Source organism: Mirounga angustirostris, unplaced genomic scaffold, assembly GCF_029215605.1.
Source record: "Mirounga angustirostris isolate CCGP_5_RB_7025 unplaced genomic scaffold, mMirAng1.0.hap1 SCAF_11, whole genome shotgun sequence".
Taxonomy (NCBI): Eukaryota; Metazoa; Chordata; class Mammalia; order Carnivora; family Phocidae; genus Mirounga; species Mirounga angustirostris.
Genome location: NW_026991719.1, coordinates 106,629,630 through 106,647,676, shown reverse-complemented (window position 1 = coordinate 106,647,676; position 18,047 = coordinate 106,629,630). Strand labels below are relative to the sequence as shown.

At 55.0% G+C, this 18,047-nt stretch overlaps 1 protein-coding gene and 1 pseudogene across 5 annotated transcripts in view; one reads left to right on the top strand and one right to left on the bottom strand.

Moving 5' to 3' along the window:
- The window catches only part of ELF4 (E74 like ETS transcription factor 4), a 43,438-nt gene that overhangs the window by 17,758 nt on the left and 7,633 nt on the right, over nucleotides 1-18,047 (top strand). For all 5 annotated transcript variants that reach the window (XM_045882454.3, XM_045882462.3, XM_064574562.1 and 2 more), the window contains exon 2: nucleotides 16,045-16,325. In XM_045882454.3, coding sequence (XP_045738410.1) covers nucleotides 16,254-16,325 — 72 coding nt within the window. In that variant the 5' untranslated portion in view covers nucleotides 16,045-16,253. The remainder of the gene's footprint in view (nucleotides 1-16,044; nucleotides 16,326-18,047) is intronic.
- On the bottom strand, nucleotides 4,707-5,176 carry LOC123849670 (small ribosomal subunit protein uS17-like; annotated as a pseudogene).

Below are 18,047 nucleotides of genomic sequence, written 5' to 3'. Positions count from 1 at the left end.
CTGAGCCACCCAGGCACTCCACACACCCTATTCTTCTGAATCATTTTAGGTCTTAGACCTGATCCAGAATCATGAAATCTTTCCCGAGACTCCAGTGATCAGATCAGCACCTAATATTCCCAGGGTGGAAACACTGTGGTTTTGTACAAAGAGAGATGACCTGATTGATCATCAACCACCTTCTCGATGCAGCTTGGAATAAATGACTCTAGCTGGTATATGTTTCCCCAAACAGAGACAGGGAGCAAGAGAGGTCAAGTAGTGTTTGAGGCTGGGGACCTTTGTCCCCCAACTCCATCCCTATCCCCACCCTTAGACTGTAGCCTTAAAGATCTGTCAGCACCTGGGAGGGCAGGCATTCTTTGTACATTGTCATCATCTCTATCTGCAGGCTATGGGGACAGGAATGAGGTGCCTTGGTCGCATGGATTTGACTGCCTGTTGGGCAGACAAGATACACACATGAAATAATTAAAGAGCAGTTCAAGCCTGTGTGGCATTAAGAGATCTTGTGGTCGAATTTGGGCTCTCAGCACTTAGAAAAGGGGGCTCCATAGGTGTGCACTCTACTTACCAGGGTGTAACCAGTTCAAGGGGTCTGGGGACCTTGGTTGGGACCTTGCTGGATGGGCATTATTTGATTAACCCAAACAGAGCAGCGAGGGCATGGCTGGCCTGAGAAACTCCTGAATGAGGCTGGAATGTTCCCTCAGGGGACCATGAGGAGACCACTGGGCTTCAAGCCCAGGCTTGAGTTGGGAAATCCTGGGAAACAAGGCGGAGTAGGTAGGGTGGGGTCAGCCTGTGAAGGACCTTTGGAAACCAAGCAGATGAGTTTGGACTGGAAAGCTTTGCCGAGTACAGCTGGTGTGGCCACAGCCGTAGATCTGAATGTGTGCCCTGGGGTAGGAGTTGGCGCCAGCTCAAAGGCTGAGGGAGGGGCTAGGCAGAGGCATGGCCACGACGGCAACTCCATCTTCCTCACACCCAGTCGGTGGACTTTCTGCTGCGCCGCGCCTAGTTGTTAGCTTTTCCAAGGCTTTCACGTCCACGCCATACAGCTTCCTAACGGCCTACGGGCAGGGGGAGTAGGTGGTGCGGGCCAGATCGCCCCATGGCGAACGGTGCGAGGGGAGGCAGAACCACTGAGAAATACCCACCTGGCTCACCTACCTACTGGTCTGCCCCACTGTTGCCCCGGAGCCACTCTCTAGACTAAGGCAGGGTAGCTCCAGATGGCCTTTCTCAATGAAAATGTGTTAGGATAGAAGTGACACATTAACCTAATATCACCCACTAACACATTAACACTAAATGGTTTGTGATTTTTCAGAGTGGTGGGGAAGTCATTCCTGGGGAGATGGGATGGTGGCCTGTGGTGTCCTGGCTGCTACTAGGGTCAGTCAGAAGAGCTCTGGGTAGCATGAGGTCTGTAGTGGAGAAGGGGACAGGAGGCCCAAGGCTGTGAGAGCCATGTGACTGGGCATGCCTGTGGTTACATAGCCCATTAAGGGCAAAATTGCCTTAGCAGAGGTTTTCCAAACTTGCCCACCCAAGTGCCCCAGACTATTGATTTATATCCTAGAGGCCTAGAAGGACACAGTCTCGTAAATTTCTTTGAAGTATGGCATTTTATCATAAGTGTGAATGTTGCAGTCTACCGCCTAAATATATTTTCATTGATTTATCAGCAAACAACATGGAAGCTCCGGAAAGATGCACTGGGTTGGGACTGTGGCTTTGATTCCTGCTGTGTGGCTGGGTCAACTTTAGCAAGCAGGCCCTGTCCCTGTGAGACCTGCTTCTGGACAGGTCAGAACTTACAGTTTCGGGATCTTCGCCCGAAGTGCTGGAAGGCAAGTCCGTCATCTGCAGCGTGTTCATTTGCCTGCTGTCCCCATCCCTGTCCCGCTCCTTCGTTCAAATTTACTTGATGGAAAAATCTAAGCCTTTGTGTCCCCAGGGAAAGTCGTTGGACTTGCTCAGTGGTTAGCTCTGGCCTTATCCCAGCCTTTGGTGGGTGAGCAGATCCCAGGGTGGGATGGAGACAGTGTGGGGCTCATGAGACTCCGAAGTAGGCATGGATTAGCTGAGGCTGTGGTCACAGATTCCCTAGCCTTCCCTCCTCCACCATGCTCAGCCTGTGGCCCCTCATTTGGTCTCACCTTTAGCTTGGAGTGTTTACAGTACTCCCAGTTAGAAAAAAGAAAACCTGCCTTTGCTCTCAGAGCCTAGCATTGCCCCTGCTCATCTCTTGGTGGCTGAGAACAGAAGAGCCGTCAAGGCCTCCAGGCCAAAGTTATCCTCCTCAGTGACCCAAGCACCTCATTCCTGTCCCCATAGCCTGCAGATAGAGATGATGACAATGTACAAAGAATGCCTGCCCTCCCCCAGCTTGGGCAAAGTGGATAAAGCACTATGAATATTCAGGTTTCACTCTGGCAGGCAGCAAGCCTTCATCCACACCGCCCTGCCGGCCAGGGGTGCAATGGGGGGTTCCAGACTCCAGTGCCTGGAGTGACGAAACCACAGCAGGTAGGGCCCTGGGCAAGCTGTCTGGGCTGGGCGGGGCGGGGCAGCCGGCTGGGTGAGGCCCAGATTCCCCAAGCTGATAAGACAGCCTGTAAACACCCAGCAAGGGGAGGGGGCAGAGGGCAGGCGACCAGATGGCAGGAGAAGGGGGGAACCGGAGCCCAGGGCTAGCGGCAGGAAGTGGGGCTTGATGTGGAAACATCCTGTCCAGCGGGGGCTAGACCATTGGCCATCAGCAGTCACTCCCTCCACCAAGGAGGCAAGCTCAGCACAAGGTGGGGCTGCCTGGGCACCAGGCCGAGAACCTGGTTCCCCACATCTCCAAAGAACATGATTAATGGGTCTCTGTTATGGGTTATCCTACCACCTAACACTGCTGGTGGGGGGGAATCGGGACCAAGCTACCCCCCCCCCATGGAGAAACTCAGCAGTGGACTTGTCTGAGAGAATCTGACTCTCACAGGGAAGTCCTGGTCACCGTTATCAGTGAGGAGCATCGATTGGAACGCCTAATTGTGTCCAGGACCTCCTGCAGCCGTCTGAGAAGAAGCACACATTTGACGCGCCGTTCTGTTTCATCTCGTAGTGCTTTCTAATTAGAACCTTAGAGGGTCAGAGCTCGTGCGTGGGGCCTTTAGCAAGGGAGCGCCAGACTCATTCGCTTAACTTTACAGACGGGGACACTGGGATCCAGAGAGGGGCACTTGGTGACGCTCATGGCAGACCTAAATTAAAGCCCCTGGTCTACAGCATTTTCCACTGCCTACCTACCCTGTTGCTTTAGGTCCCGCCACCAGCCCTCATGCATGGCTGCTTGGCCCTGCTTTGCACACTCGCCCAACCTCAGCATTTATCCTTGCTTAGGGTTGTGGGGAGGCTGATAGGAGGAAAGTGCCTCAAAATCAGAAGTCTGGAGTCTGGCCTGAACTGCTGTGTCAACTTGCACATGGCCTTGAGTGAGCTGCTGCCCCTCTCTGGGCCTCATTTTGTCTGTTTGTTTGTTTTAAGTAACAGTTTAATTAGGGGCACCTGGGTGGTTCAGTCGGTGAAGCGTCCAACTCTTGATTTCGGCTCAGGTCATGATCTCAGGGTTGTGAGATGGAGCCCCATGTCGGGCTCTGCGCTGGGTGTGGAGCCTGCTTAAGGATTCTCTCTCTCCCCCTCTGCCTCTGCCCCTGCCCCCCTCTCAAAATAAAAAAATAAAAATAATAATGAGCAACAGTTTAATTCGATTTAGTTCATTGCCATACAATTCAATTATACACTCAAAGTACACAATTCAGTGGCTTCATATATTCACAGAATTGTAGTTTCATCACCACAATCCTATAGAGTGTTGTCATCACCCCATAAAGAGACTCTATACCCATTTTCTGCCAACATCTGGGCCTCGGTTATGAAGAGATATTTGCTACAGATGTATTTTCGGGAGAAAAAAACCCAGCAATATTGATTAGGTAGATGGACTAACCCAGCTTACCAGGAACTTAGATAGGAAGAGAACCTACCTCGAGGAGAATAGGGTGGGCCTGGTGATAAGCCCCTGGCCATGGGCCTTCCATCTATGAGGTGCTCAGGGCTGACTTTCCATAAATATTTGAATAAACATGTGCATCAATACCCTGAGATAAGAACCCAGACTTATATTATGTGTAAGCCAAGAGCAAGTGTATATTTATGGGGCAGGGCCATGACATGGCCACTCCAGGTCTGGATCCAGGAACTCTCTGGAAACAGTAGGCCCCTTGAGGTATAGGAATAGAGTCAGCGTCCTTCATCAACAGAGCTGGAAGCCTTCTATTCCACTTCCCCTTCCTCCATAGCTGGCCACAGGAGTTCAACTTGTCACCATTTTGGCGCAGACTTGGCCCAGGAAGTTAGGATTCACTTATTAGTGAATTAGGAGCTTTGGTTGGGATTGAAGCCCTGAAGGGGGTGGGTCACAGACCTGGGAAGCTTTTGTTGAAGGAGCATCACAGAGGTCCTGAGCCTTCAGAGTTGTGTGCTGTGAGCAAGCCCTGAGCTCGGGATCTGAGCAAATGGGCACCAGCATGGGACAGTGGGAAAGGCACAGACTTTGAGATCGAAGGCACACAGTCTGGGTTTGAGTTCTGCCTCCTTTTTTTTGACTGGGAAAATGGCTTTATTTTTCTGGTGTGGGCGGATGTCTAGTCTTAGAAGTTGAGGAGTTGCTTCTTGGTGCTGGCGGCCTTGCTGACCTTAAGCACGTTGAAGAGCACAGTCTTTCAGAAGGCCTGGCACTCACCTGCCCTGACAGTGTCACCAATCTGGAGGTCCCTGAAGCAGGAGACCGGTGTGCAGAACTGTTCTTGTGGCATCTCTTGGATGTACTTTCGGGTGTAAGGGGAGTAGTCACGGTGGATGACAGTGGTCTCTGCATCTTCATCGTGGTCACCGTGCCAGACAGAATCTGCCCTCGGATGGAGACATTAGCAGTATAGGGCCATTTCTTGTCAGCATAGGTGCCCTTAGTGGCCTCCTTGGGCATCTTGTAGCCCAGACCAATGTTTTTGTAATGTCGCGGGAGTCTGTTCTTGTCAGTTTCTTGAAGCAGGACCCTCTGCTTATGTTGGAAGACAGTCAGCTGCTTTCGGTAGGCACCCTCCGTCCAAATGTCCGCCATCTCACCCACCGCCCGAGAAAAGGTCTGCCTCCATTCTTGACGGGCCATGTGACCTTGGTCACGTTACCTAATCTTTTCTGAGCCTCGCTTCTGCTGTTTTTAAAACGGAACTATTAAAACAGGATTATTACCAAAAGAGATTTCACTGAAAACGAAGTTCAGAGAGCGTAGTAGTTGGAACTAAACCTAGGTTCGAACCCCAGCTCTGACGAGCTACTTTGTAAGAATTAAAGGAGCTAACCCCACAGCTCATACCCAACAAGTGTAAATCCCTGCCACCTTCCCTCTGTGCCACGCTGTCACCCTGTAATTTTTACCGTTTGGCCCTTTTCCCCAGGTGCAGAGGGAACAACTTGAAGTGCTATCAGAGGGCACAAAAGAAAATCTTACCCACATTTACACAATACCCACACCCCTCTGCTCCTCCCCCAGTGGGCCCATGGCAAGGCCATAGTGTGCACCCGCCGTCCCAGGCCCACCACTAGCTCAGATCGGTGCCAACCCCACAAGCACTTGCCCTGAGCTGGCACTGATCTCAAGTGCTTGCACCCCTCCACCCGGGCTAGATGCACTTTCCAAACACGTGCCACCAGCTTTGAGTCAGGCTTGTAACCAAACCCTGGCCCTGGGTTTGCACTGCAGATGTAGGGAGGGCCTGGCAGAAGCCCAGGTGCACATCCAGATGTTGTCTCCAAGGCTTCCTTGGCGTCCCCCATACCAGCTGTGAAGCAGGATTTACTCCAAATTGCAGGGGTGGAGAAGCAGGTTTGTGTGGGGCCCTGTCACTGGGGCACTGGGTCCTGTTTGCTCTGGTGGGGGGGTATGGAGGGAGAGGGGACAGGGAAAAGAGAGACTCTGTTCTCCTGACAGGAGGCCTGGCTGGGCAGGGCTCTCAGCCTAAGTCGCAAGAGGATGACCTCTCAGAACTGAGAGAGGTATCAAAACCATCTTCCCGTCCATTTTTTGTTGGCTCACCCAGTACCATCATGTCTAGGGGTCCCCTCAACTTCTCCTACTGCTGCTTGGACCTCATGGAACAATATAACCACAGGGGGACCAAAGAGACTGTGTCTATCCGGTACGAGGCCCCCATCCCAGGCATCAGGGCTTCTAGAACCATTATCATGTACTTGTAACCTGTCCTCAGGAGGACCGGCAGCTAGGCAGAGGTCCAGGGCCTCGGGCTTCTACTGCTCCTCTGACCCATCGCCTTGGGAAGGCCTGGCAGAGCTGGTCACATGCCTGCAGGATCCCTCATGGGCACATAGTCCCAGTGCTAGGAGCTCCACCTTGCAAGGGCAACTGGGAGGTATTTACAAGTGCAAGTCACCACACCGAATCAGGAGCAGCGATGGAATGTGATGGCTTCCTTTTCCATCGCTACCCTTGACCCACATGTACTATAATACTTTGTTCTCCATTGTTGTCTCTCTCCATTGGTGCCGGGGACAAAACTATGCAAAATTGTCAAGTGGCATTGATCTCAGTGTCACCTGCCCCTCCCAGTTAACCCTTACTGTCGGCCTGCTTTCCCCAGGCTCTTGCTTCAGCCCATCCGTCCATCCTAAGCCACCCGGGGCTGATCCAGTCTTTCATCCAGTCCCCGAAGGCCAGGCTCATTCTGCACCCGCCCCCTCAAGGTGATAGCTAGGGAAGGTGATAAACCCACTTCTCCTCATCCGCTAACAAGAGAGGCTTTGGCCGAGACAGCCCCAGCTCCCTCCCAGCCCCCACGCCCCCCCCCCCAGCCCAAGCAGGCTGGCAGCGGAGCTGTTGGGGCGTCCCCTCGCGTACACAGCTATCTCCTCAGCCTTCCTGTGAGGGATCCTCCCCGCCCTGCGCTCTCTGACCTGTGTGGGGCAGGGGCGGGGCGGGAGGGCCTGCAGGCCCTGAAGGGGAAACTGCTGAAACCCCTGGGACAGGAAGTGGCAGAGAGGGGCTGTTTCCTCTGGCAGAGCAGGGGTGCGGTGAGAGCTGGCCCTATCCCCTACTTGACTGCCTGTCTGCCGGGGCCCTGGGAGGCTGGGGAGAGCTGAGCACCCTTCTTGCCCTGGCTCCACCCCCACAAAAAAAATGGATGCTCCTGGCCCACCGGGTCGGAGGGGCGGGGCGGCGGGGGGGCTCTCAGAGGAAGCCATCTCTCTTTTGACAGGAGAGGACTTCAGAGAGAAGGGCAGACAGGTCAGCTAGAAGGGAAGGGTGGGGCAGGGCAGGTGAGTATGGGGTGAGGGGGGCCCACAGTGGCAGCGGAAAACCACAGCTGGGCAGGGGAGCCTTCCGTAAGTTCTTATTCTTACAGAAGATGATCAGGACCGTGTCTGCTCAAAACTGTGTGAGCTGGAAATGCAACAGATTGCTGACCCTGAATCATAGGGCTAGAAAGGACCTTAGACCATCCAGTCCAACTCCCTCACTGTGTAGCGGAGGAAACTGAGGCCCACGAAGCAGAAGTGACTTGCTCAAGGTCACACCATGGGCAGAGCCAGGGCCAGGATTTTCTTTCTCAGAAGTGAACTTAATCTGTTCACACTGAAGGGGAGTGAAGCCTTTAGCCCAGGAGCCAGTAAACTTTTCCTGCAAAGAGATTGTAAATATTTTAGGCTTTGTGGCCCATATGGACCCTGTCACAGTAGCTCAACTTCTAATGCAAAAGCAGCCACAGACAATATGAAAACGAATGAGCGTAGCCACATTCCAATAAAACTTTATTTGTGGACACTGAAATCTGAACTTCGAATAATTCTCATGTGGCATGAAATATTATTCGTCTGCTTATTTTTTTCCTAATCATTAAAAAATGTAAAAGCCATTCTTGGCTCGTGGGCCATCCAAACAGATGGTGAGCTGGCTTTGGCATGCAGGCCCTAGTTTGCCAACCCGTACTTTAGTCTAAGAAGTCAATCTAAGGTGTCAGGAGGAGGGGGAGAGAATATACTTGGTGGGGAGGAAGCAGGTAAGGCTGTGAAAAGGAGGTGACATTCACTTCAGATCTTGACCACTGTGTGGGAATTGGAGCTGCAGAAATTGGGGAAGGGCACAGCAGGCCTAGGGCATGGTGTGAACAAAGGCACGGAGGTGGGGAAGCTGCTGCAGAAGTTAAATGTGTTCTGCACGTGTGTGGCCTCATTGTTATTTGCCAGCCCTGGGTCTTTGGCTGCTGTCTGTTCTCACCAGAGGAAAGGGTTGGCTGTATTGAGGCTGCCCAGAGACAATGAGGAGGGGAAGAAGAAAGGTCGCCTGGGAGTCATAGCCACGGGCTGTGTGACCTTGGGCAAGTCATTTTTCCTCCCTTAGGAACCTGGTGTCTGCAGCTGGATGATGGGACGGAGAGATGCCATGATCTTTCAGGTCCCTTTTAACTTTGACATCCTGGGACTCTTGAGTCAGGAAGAGGCTTTGAGTAGTGTGGGTGAGGGGGAAGGAGGAACCCCAGGAGTCTGCGGTGACATCAGAGCTGAAGGTGCCCTCCCTGATAGGCTGTCTTTCCACTTCCGCCCTGCACCCTCCCCTCCATGAAGGCAACACCGGACTGCCCTTTGCTTTTGCTGGCCTGGGAAGTGGCCAGTGGTGGGGGGTGGGGGGGCATTTGGAAGGGGCACCCCAGCAGGCAGTGAACCCAGCCCCGCCCCTGCCGCCTGGGGGAGTCCCAGATCTGAGCAAGGAGCCTCCGCATCAGTTTCTAGGACACGGGCTGGCAGGGGCCTTGACAGAGAACACTGTCCCTTCAACAAAAGTTATCTGACTTAATATCCTGTTGGTGCCGAGTCACAGATTTCCCCAGCCTCTAAAAAAACCCACTAATGAATTTAATTAGTCTCTGGTCAGTGTTTCTGTTACCCTCCCTCCCCCCACCAATGGACGCAAGCAGGCCTTCCTGGGGGCAGGGGTGGGTGTGTGCTTTTCATTCATCACATGCCACTTTCTGCCACAGCTTTGTATCTGGGTTGCCAGCCTCACGGGCCCCTTTGGCCACTGAAGGCCTGTAGAGGTCCCTCCTGCTGGTGGGGTGTGTGTGTGTGTAGCAAAATGACTCTCCAGGTCCTCTTTTTTCCACCTGGGTTTTTCAAGATAATCCCAACTTCAGAATGTCCAAGGTGAGCTCATCTTCTTGCCTTATTTCCTACCGCAATCACTTCATATCTTTTAACAGTCTTTACGGTAAGAACAGGCTCCACATCTCGGGGACGCTACAACTACTGTGTTACCCCAAACTCTGTCGTTTTATTCCCTCGGGGTGGCTCTGGGCTTCACCTCCTGGGTTCCAGCTGCCCCACTGGGTCTCCTTCCATCTACTCCACTCATACACTCAGACCAAACGGATCTGCCTAAAGAACTGCTTGCCTTAGGCCCCTCCCTTGCTCTAGAATCTCCAGGAACTCCCAGTAGCTGTCTATGTTAAGTTCAAATTCCACCATCTGGTGGATCTTGGGCACTTATCCAACTGATCTCCCTGACCTCCCAGCTAATCCCTGTCCCCCATAGCCAAGCTGGTTTCCTCTCTGTCCCAGGAGGTTTCTGGTTGTTGGTTATGTCCTCCCTCACCTTCTTCTCCATGTCCCTATCTTCCTGTCCATCCAGGTAAAGATATGCTGAACATTGGACGAGTGACTATAGTCAGAAGGACACAAATCAGACCAGGAAATTGAAAAACATGTTTGGGACGTAACAGAGAGTTTTCACCTACATTAACTCACTGGCCTTTTGTGACAACCCTTTGAACTAAGGAGGATGTCCCCATTTCACAGAGGAAGAAGGTGACCTGGCCAAACCCCAAGGCAAAGCTGGATCTTCTCTTGGGGAGGATCATGCCCTTATGATCTGCAGGGACTTCTGGGGTCCCCTCCTAAGCTGTAGCTGGCAACCCACCATACTGGGGTTCAGTAGCTGCTCTGGACTAGGCTTTGCCTTCTTTCCTGTAGTGTGTTCTCCTTGTCATTGGCCTGTCCTCCACTTCCCAGAAGGGCTTAGTGACTCTCTCAGCAGGTCCCTGGAGCGGTAGAGATGAGGATGTGGTGGCCACAGGCACCTCCAGGGGGTGCTCTTTTGGCTTTCTCAGGCAAGGCCCCTGGGAGTCAGGGCGGCTGGGGAAATAGGTTCACTTTGTCGGTAACCCTTCCCCCCTCCCCGACCATCCTCCCCTATTGGGGCTTCTGTAGAGCTCTTCTTGCCACATAACCACAACCCCAAGGGCTGGGGCGGGGTGAAGGTGATGAGGACTGGGAGCACCTCTCCAACCAAAGCGGCCTGCCCCTCTCCGCGGGGGGCCCCCCAGCCCCCGCCAGGAGCCAGCCCCTTCAAAACCAACAACTGGAAGCCTCCAGCCCCACCCCGTCTATGTTCTGGAGCCAAAGGGGGACTTCCGGGGGCTTCACGGGGCCCCAAGCCCCCTTTGCTCTCTGGGAGGTCACCTGAAACTCATCTTATGGATGAGTGATTTTTAATTTCCAAAGTGCTTTCCCACCACCATCTTCATTCACCCGAGACTCCCCAGTGAGCATCTGCTAAAGCTGGCTTAACCCTCAGCCCTCCCCCACTGTAAGGATGACAGAAACCACAGCCCAGAAAGAGGGCTGACTTTTCCAGGGTCTCACAGCTGGTTGGGATAGAGCCAGGAGAGGGCTTCCTTCCTCCTCCCTGCAAGCTGGGCAGTGCACACCGTGGGGCAAGCTTACGGGTCTCCTGGAGAAAGGGGGGCGGGGACCTGCCACCTCCTGCAGCCCTAATCACCCCCTCCACTGGGACAGCTCAGGGCCTGGGAAGATAGAGGCCAGACTGGAGCACGAAAGGACAAGGGCAGTTGGAGATGAGCTCCCGCCTCCCTCACCATCGGAGTTGTGACAAGCCCTACACTGGAAGCAGGCAGTGACCCAGGGCCAAGGAAGGAAACTGGGTTTCTTGTAAATAAGCAAAGAGAAACCCCGACCAACAGAGCTTGCAAAACCTTTATTTTTTTCCTCCCTCTTCCTGATTTCTTCTCGAATGGAGGGGGTGGTGAAAAGAAAGGAATAGAGGAGAAGGAGCTGACAAAATAGTTGTGGCTGGGCCCCTTGGCTGGGCATCTGCTCCAGGAGGAGGGCTCTGCTCGCTGGTCGGGGTCAAGGCTGTGGGAGAGGCCGACGGACGGATTACTGCTGCTCCGTCCATGGCTACAGACTGGACCCCTGGGTCTGGCCCTCCGGCTCTTAAATACACACTGCTGGTCACGTGGGGCAGCATGCAAATCGGCCTCTGGATGACTATTAGCCAGAGGAGGGGCTGTTTTTAAGTAGAGGGTACAGCTGTTCCTGGGGTAGTTTCCATTTTGTTTGTGGTTGTGGGGGAGGGGCGGTGAGAGAGTGGGAAATGGCATGAAGGAAATTGTCACTTCCTTTCCAGAGAATTCCAGAAAGGTTTCATGGAGGCCTGGGTATTTCAGGAGTGAGGGCTGGCTCCGAGAGGATGAGGAACTGGAGAAGGAGAACTCTGCTTTGTGGCCTGGCTGACCATCCGGCCCCCATGTTTCCTGGCGTGCGTGAGATTGCCACGGGTGTTACTAGCAGTTCTGTGAGAGCCATTGGCTCAGCTGAACGGGCGTAGATTTTTTTTTTTTTTTTTTTTTTATTCATGAGAGATAGAGAGAGAGAGAGGCAGAGGCAGAGGGAGAAGCAGGCTCCCCGCGGAGCAGGGAGCCCGATGCGGGACTTGATCCCAGGACCCTGGGATCATGACCTGAGCTGAAGGCAGACGCTTAACTGACTGAGCCACCCAGGCGTCCCTGAACGGGCGTAGATTTAAACTCGCTCCACGGAGACTGTGGATACGGCTTCCACATAGGGGCTGCTTCCTGTATGCAGAGGAGGCCCAGTGGGTGGGTGCTGGACACCGCTTGACGTGCTCCAGTGACAGCCCCAGAAAGGGTCTTGAAGGGGGCCCGACTGTGATGACGCAGAGAGTGGCCCAAACCACTTCTATTTTGCTCTTTTGGTTTTGAAATGCAGTCAGAACCACAGCGAGCCCGAGGTGTGCGTTTGCAGGCTGGGGATGTAGGCGCCGTCGCTTGCTTGCTCCCCCCTGTGGCACACATTCGCTCACACACGGTGTCCGGGGCCATCTGCTCTCCAGACGCCGTGCTTTCAGTGCAAGTAGGACAGGCCCTGGGAGCTAGGGATCCTGCCGTGGCCTCCAGGGGAGTGAAAGGAGTGGAGCTCTTGCCACCCTGGGAGCCGACTCCGACTGGAGCCAGCTGTGATCTGTACAGTGATGGGGCGGGTGGGGGCCTTCCCAGGCACGTCTGTCACTGAGCCAAGTGTCTGTGTGTACCCACCTAGCGCCCCGCTCACCGTCGAGGCAGTGTCGGGGGCTCTAGGCCACCGAAGCTGTGTCTCAGTGTGTCTGTAAGGACACCAGGGAGGAGCGCCCCTGGTGTGGGCCTCTCTGGCCTCCAGCAGGGCGGGCCTTCTGTGGTGGTGGTTTTTTGGGTTTCAGGTTCCTGGGAGAGGGAGGTTATTTTGAGGGACCTGGGAGGGGGTGGTTCGCTCCTCTGCCGGGGAGAGTGAGTGACATGCAAATGAGCGTCTCCCCACCTCTCACTTTCAAATCCTCAAACATCTGAGGGGGGAGGGGCAAAGCTTTCTGGACTGGAAGGTTCCATGGTGGGGCTGGGATGGGAGTTTTCTTAGCCTTGGCCAACAAACCTAGGACAGCTACTTCCCCCCTCACCCCAACCCCAGCTGGAGGCTGGCACTGGGACAGAACAGGACACCGGGCTCAGCCTTGGGTCCCGTGTGCAGCACCCTCGCAGTGCCCCCGGCCCTGGGTCAGCAGAACCTGCACCAACCAGGCCCTGAATTTAGGTACTTAGACATGTGGACACCGAAAGAATGCAGTTGGATTAGTCTCTTCTTTCAAAGCCCTCTGCATCGATGGCCCAGGTTTCCGTCCAGCACCGTGCGCGGGCGGCCTTCCCTCCCCCACCACCTCCATATACTGCGGCCGGCGCCGTTCCTTCCCGGGAAGCACAGGACTTTGGCTTTTCGGTGGCCGGGGTAGGGGGCAGCAGCGGTGGCAGCCCGTCCCAGCCCCCTCGCCGCGGCCCCGCTGGAGCCGGCGCTAGCTCCGCTTTGTCCTTCTTCTTCCCACGAAGGCAGGCGTGAAGGAGGAGGAGCCCAGGACGGAGCCTGTGGCGCTGCTGGCCCGGCCCGGGCAGCCCTCCGACACACAGAGGCCCTCGTGCACACATCCCCACGCTTGGGGCACATGAGCACAGCCTGCACACAAGTAAATCCGTGGTGTGTTCGCACACCCGCAGTGAGAACCCCCATCGTCGATTACAGTGCAAAACTGTACAGATGTAACACACACACAGCACACATTTCTCTCTCTCTCATAAGCCTGGGTGCACAACACCCACCCCACAACCAATGTACACGTGGATATATATATTTTTAGAGAGGCGGGAGAGGGAGAGAGACTCTTAAGCAGACTCCCTGCTGAGCACGGAGCCCGCCGCCGTGCGGGGCTCTATCTCGCAGTCCTGAGATAGTGACCTGAGCCGAAATCAAGAGTCAGGTGCTTAACTGACTGAGCCACGCAGGCGCCCCACATGGATATACTTCTTGCCCAGAAAATACACCTCACTGGTACTGACTGACCAGTATCATTCATGCATTCGTTCGTTCATTCATTCATTAGTTCATTCATGTGTTTGTTCTGCAAACATAAATCGAGTCTGTGCTACATGCGAAGCACCGTGCAAGGTGCTAACGTTTCACTGATGACCACTGATGTCCCAGCCCTCCAGGAAGCCACCGCCTAATGGGGGAGGTCAGGAAGGTGCACGGAAGGTCCACACGCAGAGAGCACCAGTGAACACGCAAACATCAAGTGCTGATCTGGGAAGAGAAGCCAGAGATGAGCAAACCTGGAGGGAAGGGCTGCAGCGGAATGACCTCGTTGAGGGGAGCGGGGGCAGACACCGGAGTTTCGTGTTTAGACAAAGTGGGATTAGGTGAAAGTGATCCCTTTCATTTGATTAGTATGAGAATGCTTCCTGGGGGCAGACAGCCGGCCGGAGGCAGGGCGGGGAGCTGCGGAATGCGGGCCTTGGGGCGCTTTGGCTAGAGGAGACAGACCTTCCAAGCATAAATGGCCCTGGGAGGCTTCGCAGGCGGGCCACAGGAGACTGGGTCACAGGCGGGGCCGGGTGGGGGTAGGGTGGGGTGGGAGGGGTGGAACCCAGGCCAGACCGTGTTTTCCCCTGGGCCTCCTCTTCGTCCTAGCGGGGCTGTCTCCTTCACCCAAAGGAAACTCAGACCTGACAGGTTGAGTGGAGCGACTTCTTGAAGTTTTGTGTTGGGGGGCGGGGGTGGAAAGGTGCGGGGGGTGGGGGTGGGGGTGGGGAGCGGGCGGAGCCAGCCCTGTGGGCTAACGGAAAGGAAGTGGGAGAGGCCTGGGTGTCTCCTGTGGGGGAGAGCGGTCATCAGAGAGGTCACCCATGGTCCTCCTCCCTTTCCTCCCCTTTGCCCCTCTCTGAAGTTCCTCATTTCTTTCGGGGCCAGGAGAAGGCTTTGCCACCCTGGCACTGCCAAACCTGGAGAGCAGGTGTGTCGCTCCTGCTGTGGTGCGTGGACCCAGTTCTTCAGGCGTTCGTGGTTGAACCGGGCTGTTCGTAGACCCACCCCATGTCCGCACACACGAGCGTACCATTAAAAACAACCCTACGGGCCAAAGCCGAGGTGCCCGCAAGTGGCAAAGCCCAAGCGTTCGGGAGGAGAGGCGCAGAGCGGGCTGGCAGGGGGGCCATGGGAGTGGGAGCTAGGCTTCGGGGGGTCGGCACGCGGGCCACCACAGCAGACCACTGGAGGCCCGGGTGCCGAGCGGGGGTCTGAGGGGCATGCTGTCGGCACCGGAGGCACTGGGGAGAGGAGAGACGTGTGGGCTGCAGAAGACAGGTGTCCTGGAAAAGGGGGGGGGGGGGGGCTGAGCCAGCCCTGGAGGATGGGGAAGGTTCTGTGGGCCCCTCCCTGAGCTGGGGCTCTCCTCTCAAGTTCCCAGGGTGACAGTTCAGTCTTGAAACTGAAAGCAAAGCTGCAGCAAGAGCTCGAACCCACACAAGGCAGCGGGTGGCGGCGGGGGGGCGGGGGGGGCGGGGCCGCGATAAGTGCGCAGGGCCTGTGGCCCACCTGGCCCTCTGTCTCGGGGCTCTCTGGGGACGTGGCCAGTTCCCAGAGTCCCCTCCCCAGGAGCAGGGTCAGACCTGCACTGGCCCTGACCGCACAACCCCCCACGCTGAGATGTTTCTTCCTCCGTAGACTCTGCCCTTCAGAGCTGAGTGGCCTCCACGTCCAAGGTAGACTGAGCCAGGCAGAGCCTGGAAGAGCACCTGGTACCGCCATGTGTCTCTAACCCACACCCTCTCACACAAGATTCTTTCTGAGCCAAGGGAATTTTAAGGATTCTTCATGCTGCTGTCCCATCTATAAGGACGGATGGGGTGCCCTGATTTCCCCTGTGGCCACACCCTGGAGATTAATCTTCAGGGTGGAGAGAGCCCAGAGTCCCTCGATCTGTCACCTCCAGAGGAGGCAGGAGAGAACGGAGGGAGGCTGTGTGTCTTCGTGGCCGGCTCAGGTGCAGACGCTGCTGACAGACTGACACTGAGGCTCGGCCACTTCCCACTGGACGCAACTGTTAACTAACTTCCTCTTTTTCCTTCTTTTTTTTTTTTTTTTTTAACCTGCCTCCTTTCTTCTTCCCCTTCCTTCTCCTATCATCCTCCCCTTTTGGCAGTCTGGCCCTGGTGGCAGGGTCCCTGCTGTTGGCTAGCGTCCTGGGAACAAAGCTCAAGGAAGGTGACTTACTCATTGCCCCTGTCTCTCCCTTCTCCCTAGGTCACCCCCGTGGTTGGCCCGGCCCAGCATGCAGCTTTGAACCTGGCATAGGCCACCACCTACTCCAGCTCTCTATACCCCCTATTTTACTGTGGCTCGGGGTGTAGGCTCTAAGCTCCAAGTACCTGAAGAGCATCTCTTCATCAAAAACACCCCCGCAGCTCCAGAGGGCCCTGCGAATCCTGCTGTCAGCTCTCTGAGGAGACAGCATGGCTATTACCTTGCAGCCCAGTGACCTGATCTTTGAGTTTGCAAGCAACGGGATGGATGATATCCACCAGGTATGGCCCCAGAGAACAGAGCCCGGTCGGCCAGGCGGACGATCAGATAGACACAGGCCGGCAGACAGCAAGCCAGCCGGAACCCCCGACTAGCCAGTCGGCAATTATAGATCAAGCCCCTACTAGGTCCAGGCCACCGGGCCTGCCTGCCAGCCAGACTGTGCGCCTGCTCGTCACTCGTGCGGCCAGTCACTAGTCCTTGGGCGGTCATTCCATGTGCAGTCACGGGCCATGCACCGTCACCCAGCCAGCCGTGCGGCTATGAAACACAGCAGCTGGGCTGTCAGTCGATCAGCAGTGGGGGCCGGATGCACAGGTGCCCATGGACCCTCATGTGCATGTCTGTCCCCTTCCCTTCACCTGCAGTATCACAGTGAGAAAGCTGCCAGGACAACCACATAGCAAGAGTGAGCTCTGCCTGCCGGCCCCACAGGGCACAGACCAGTCCCTGGCCCCTTCAGACTCCCATCTCTAGCCTGGTTGACGGGCCCTTCCAGAACCAACTTTTCAGCCTCGATCTGAGGATTCAGATCTGGAAATGGGGTTCTCTGGTGAGGGAAAGGTGAAAAAGTGGACAGAATTTCAGCACTTAGGTCCCTACCGCTCCGTGTCTTGCTCTGAACTGGGGCTGAGAGAGCACGTTTTCCATGCACTTGGCCGTACCCTTTGGATGGTGTCTCGGCACACCCATCGCTGCCCTCCACTCCTCTCCTTCCACAAACTGGAGAAGAGGCAGCCAGGAATGGTAGAAGGAACAGAAGATTAAGAGTCAGGAGTCCTGGTTTCTGATGCCAGTTTGGCCACAGTGTCACTTGGGCAAGTCCTGTCCCCTACCCTATCTGGCTGCCATCTTCCCCTCTTCACCAAGAGGAGATCCAGTTGGATTATTTCTAAGGGCACCCCAGCCGAATACTGATGCTCTCTGTGCTGAATCCTTGTGAGGACAGAAAACTTCGTCCGACCTCTAGCGGCCTACCCAGGGCTGCCCCCTTGTGGGCTCTGAGCACATTGTACTTTCTGTCCCGTGGGGTCTTAACCTCAAGTTGCTCAGTCTTACCCAACATCTGTGGTGTGCCTCGCCTGGTGGAAGGCACCATGGGAAGAGAAGGGAAGAAAAATCTAACCATACCTGGGTTCTCGATACTACTAGTCATTTTTTGCCTGTTTCTGATCTGCTCAGCAACTGTTAACTGTTCTTCATGGAAGCTGTTCTTCCCTCCCAATCCCACACCTGCCCCTCCGCCCTCAGCAGACAGCTTCTGCTCCAATTCACAGAGAAGCCAAGGACACCCTCTGTTTCCCTCCCTTCTCCCTTCTACTGATAACATCACTGTTCCTGTTTCCTTCCCGCTGACCCGGGACGAAGAAGTGTCCCTTTTCCTTCCAGCGGTATCTCCTCTCCGTACTTATTAACTCTTCTCTCCTGCTTCCAAGACCTCAAACCACTGGTCACCTCCAATGTCTCTCTCTTAAATCCTTCAGACCTTCCAGACCTTTCTCCTCAACCTAGAACATCTTCAGGTCTTCTCTCCCTTCTACCCACCTCCTTCAAAAAACCACCACCTTTTTTTTTTTTTAAAGATTTTATTTATTTATTTATTTGCGAGAGAGAACGAGAGACAGCACGAGAGGGAGGAGGGTCAGAGGGAGAAGCAGACTCCCTGCTGAGCAGGGATCCCGACGTGGGACTCGATCCTGGGACTCCTGGATCATGACCTGAGC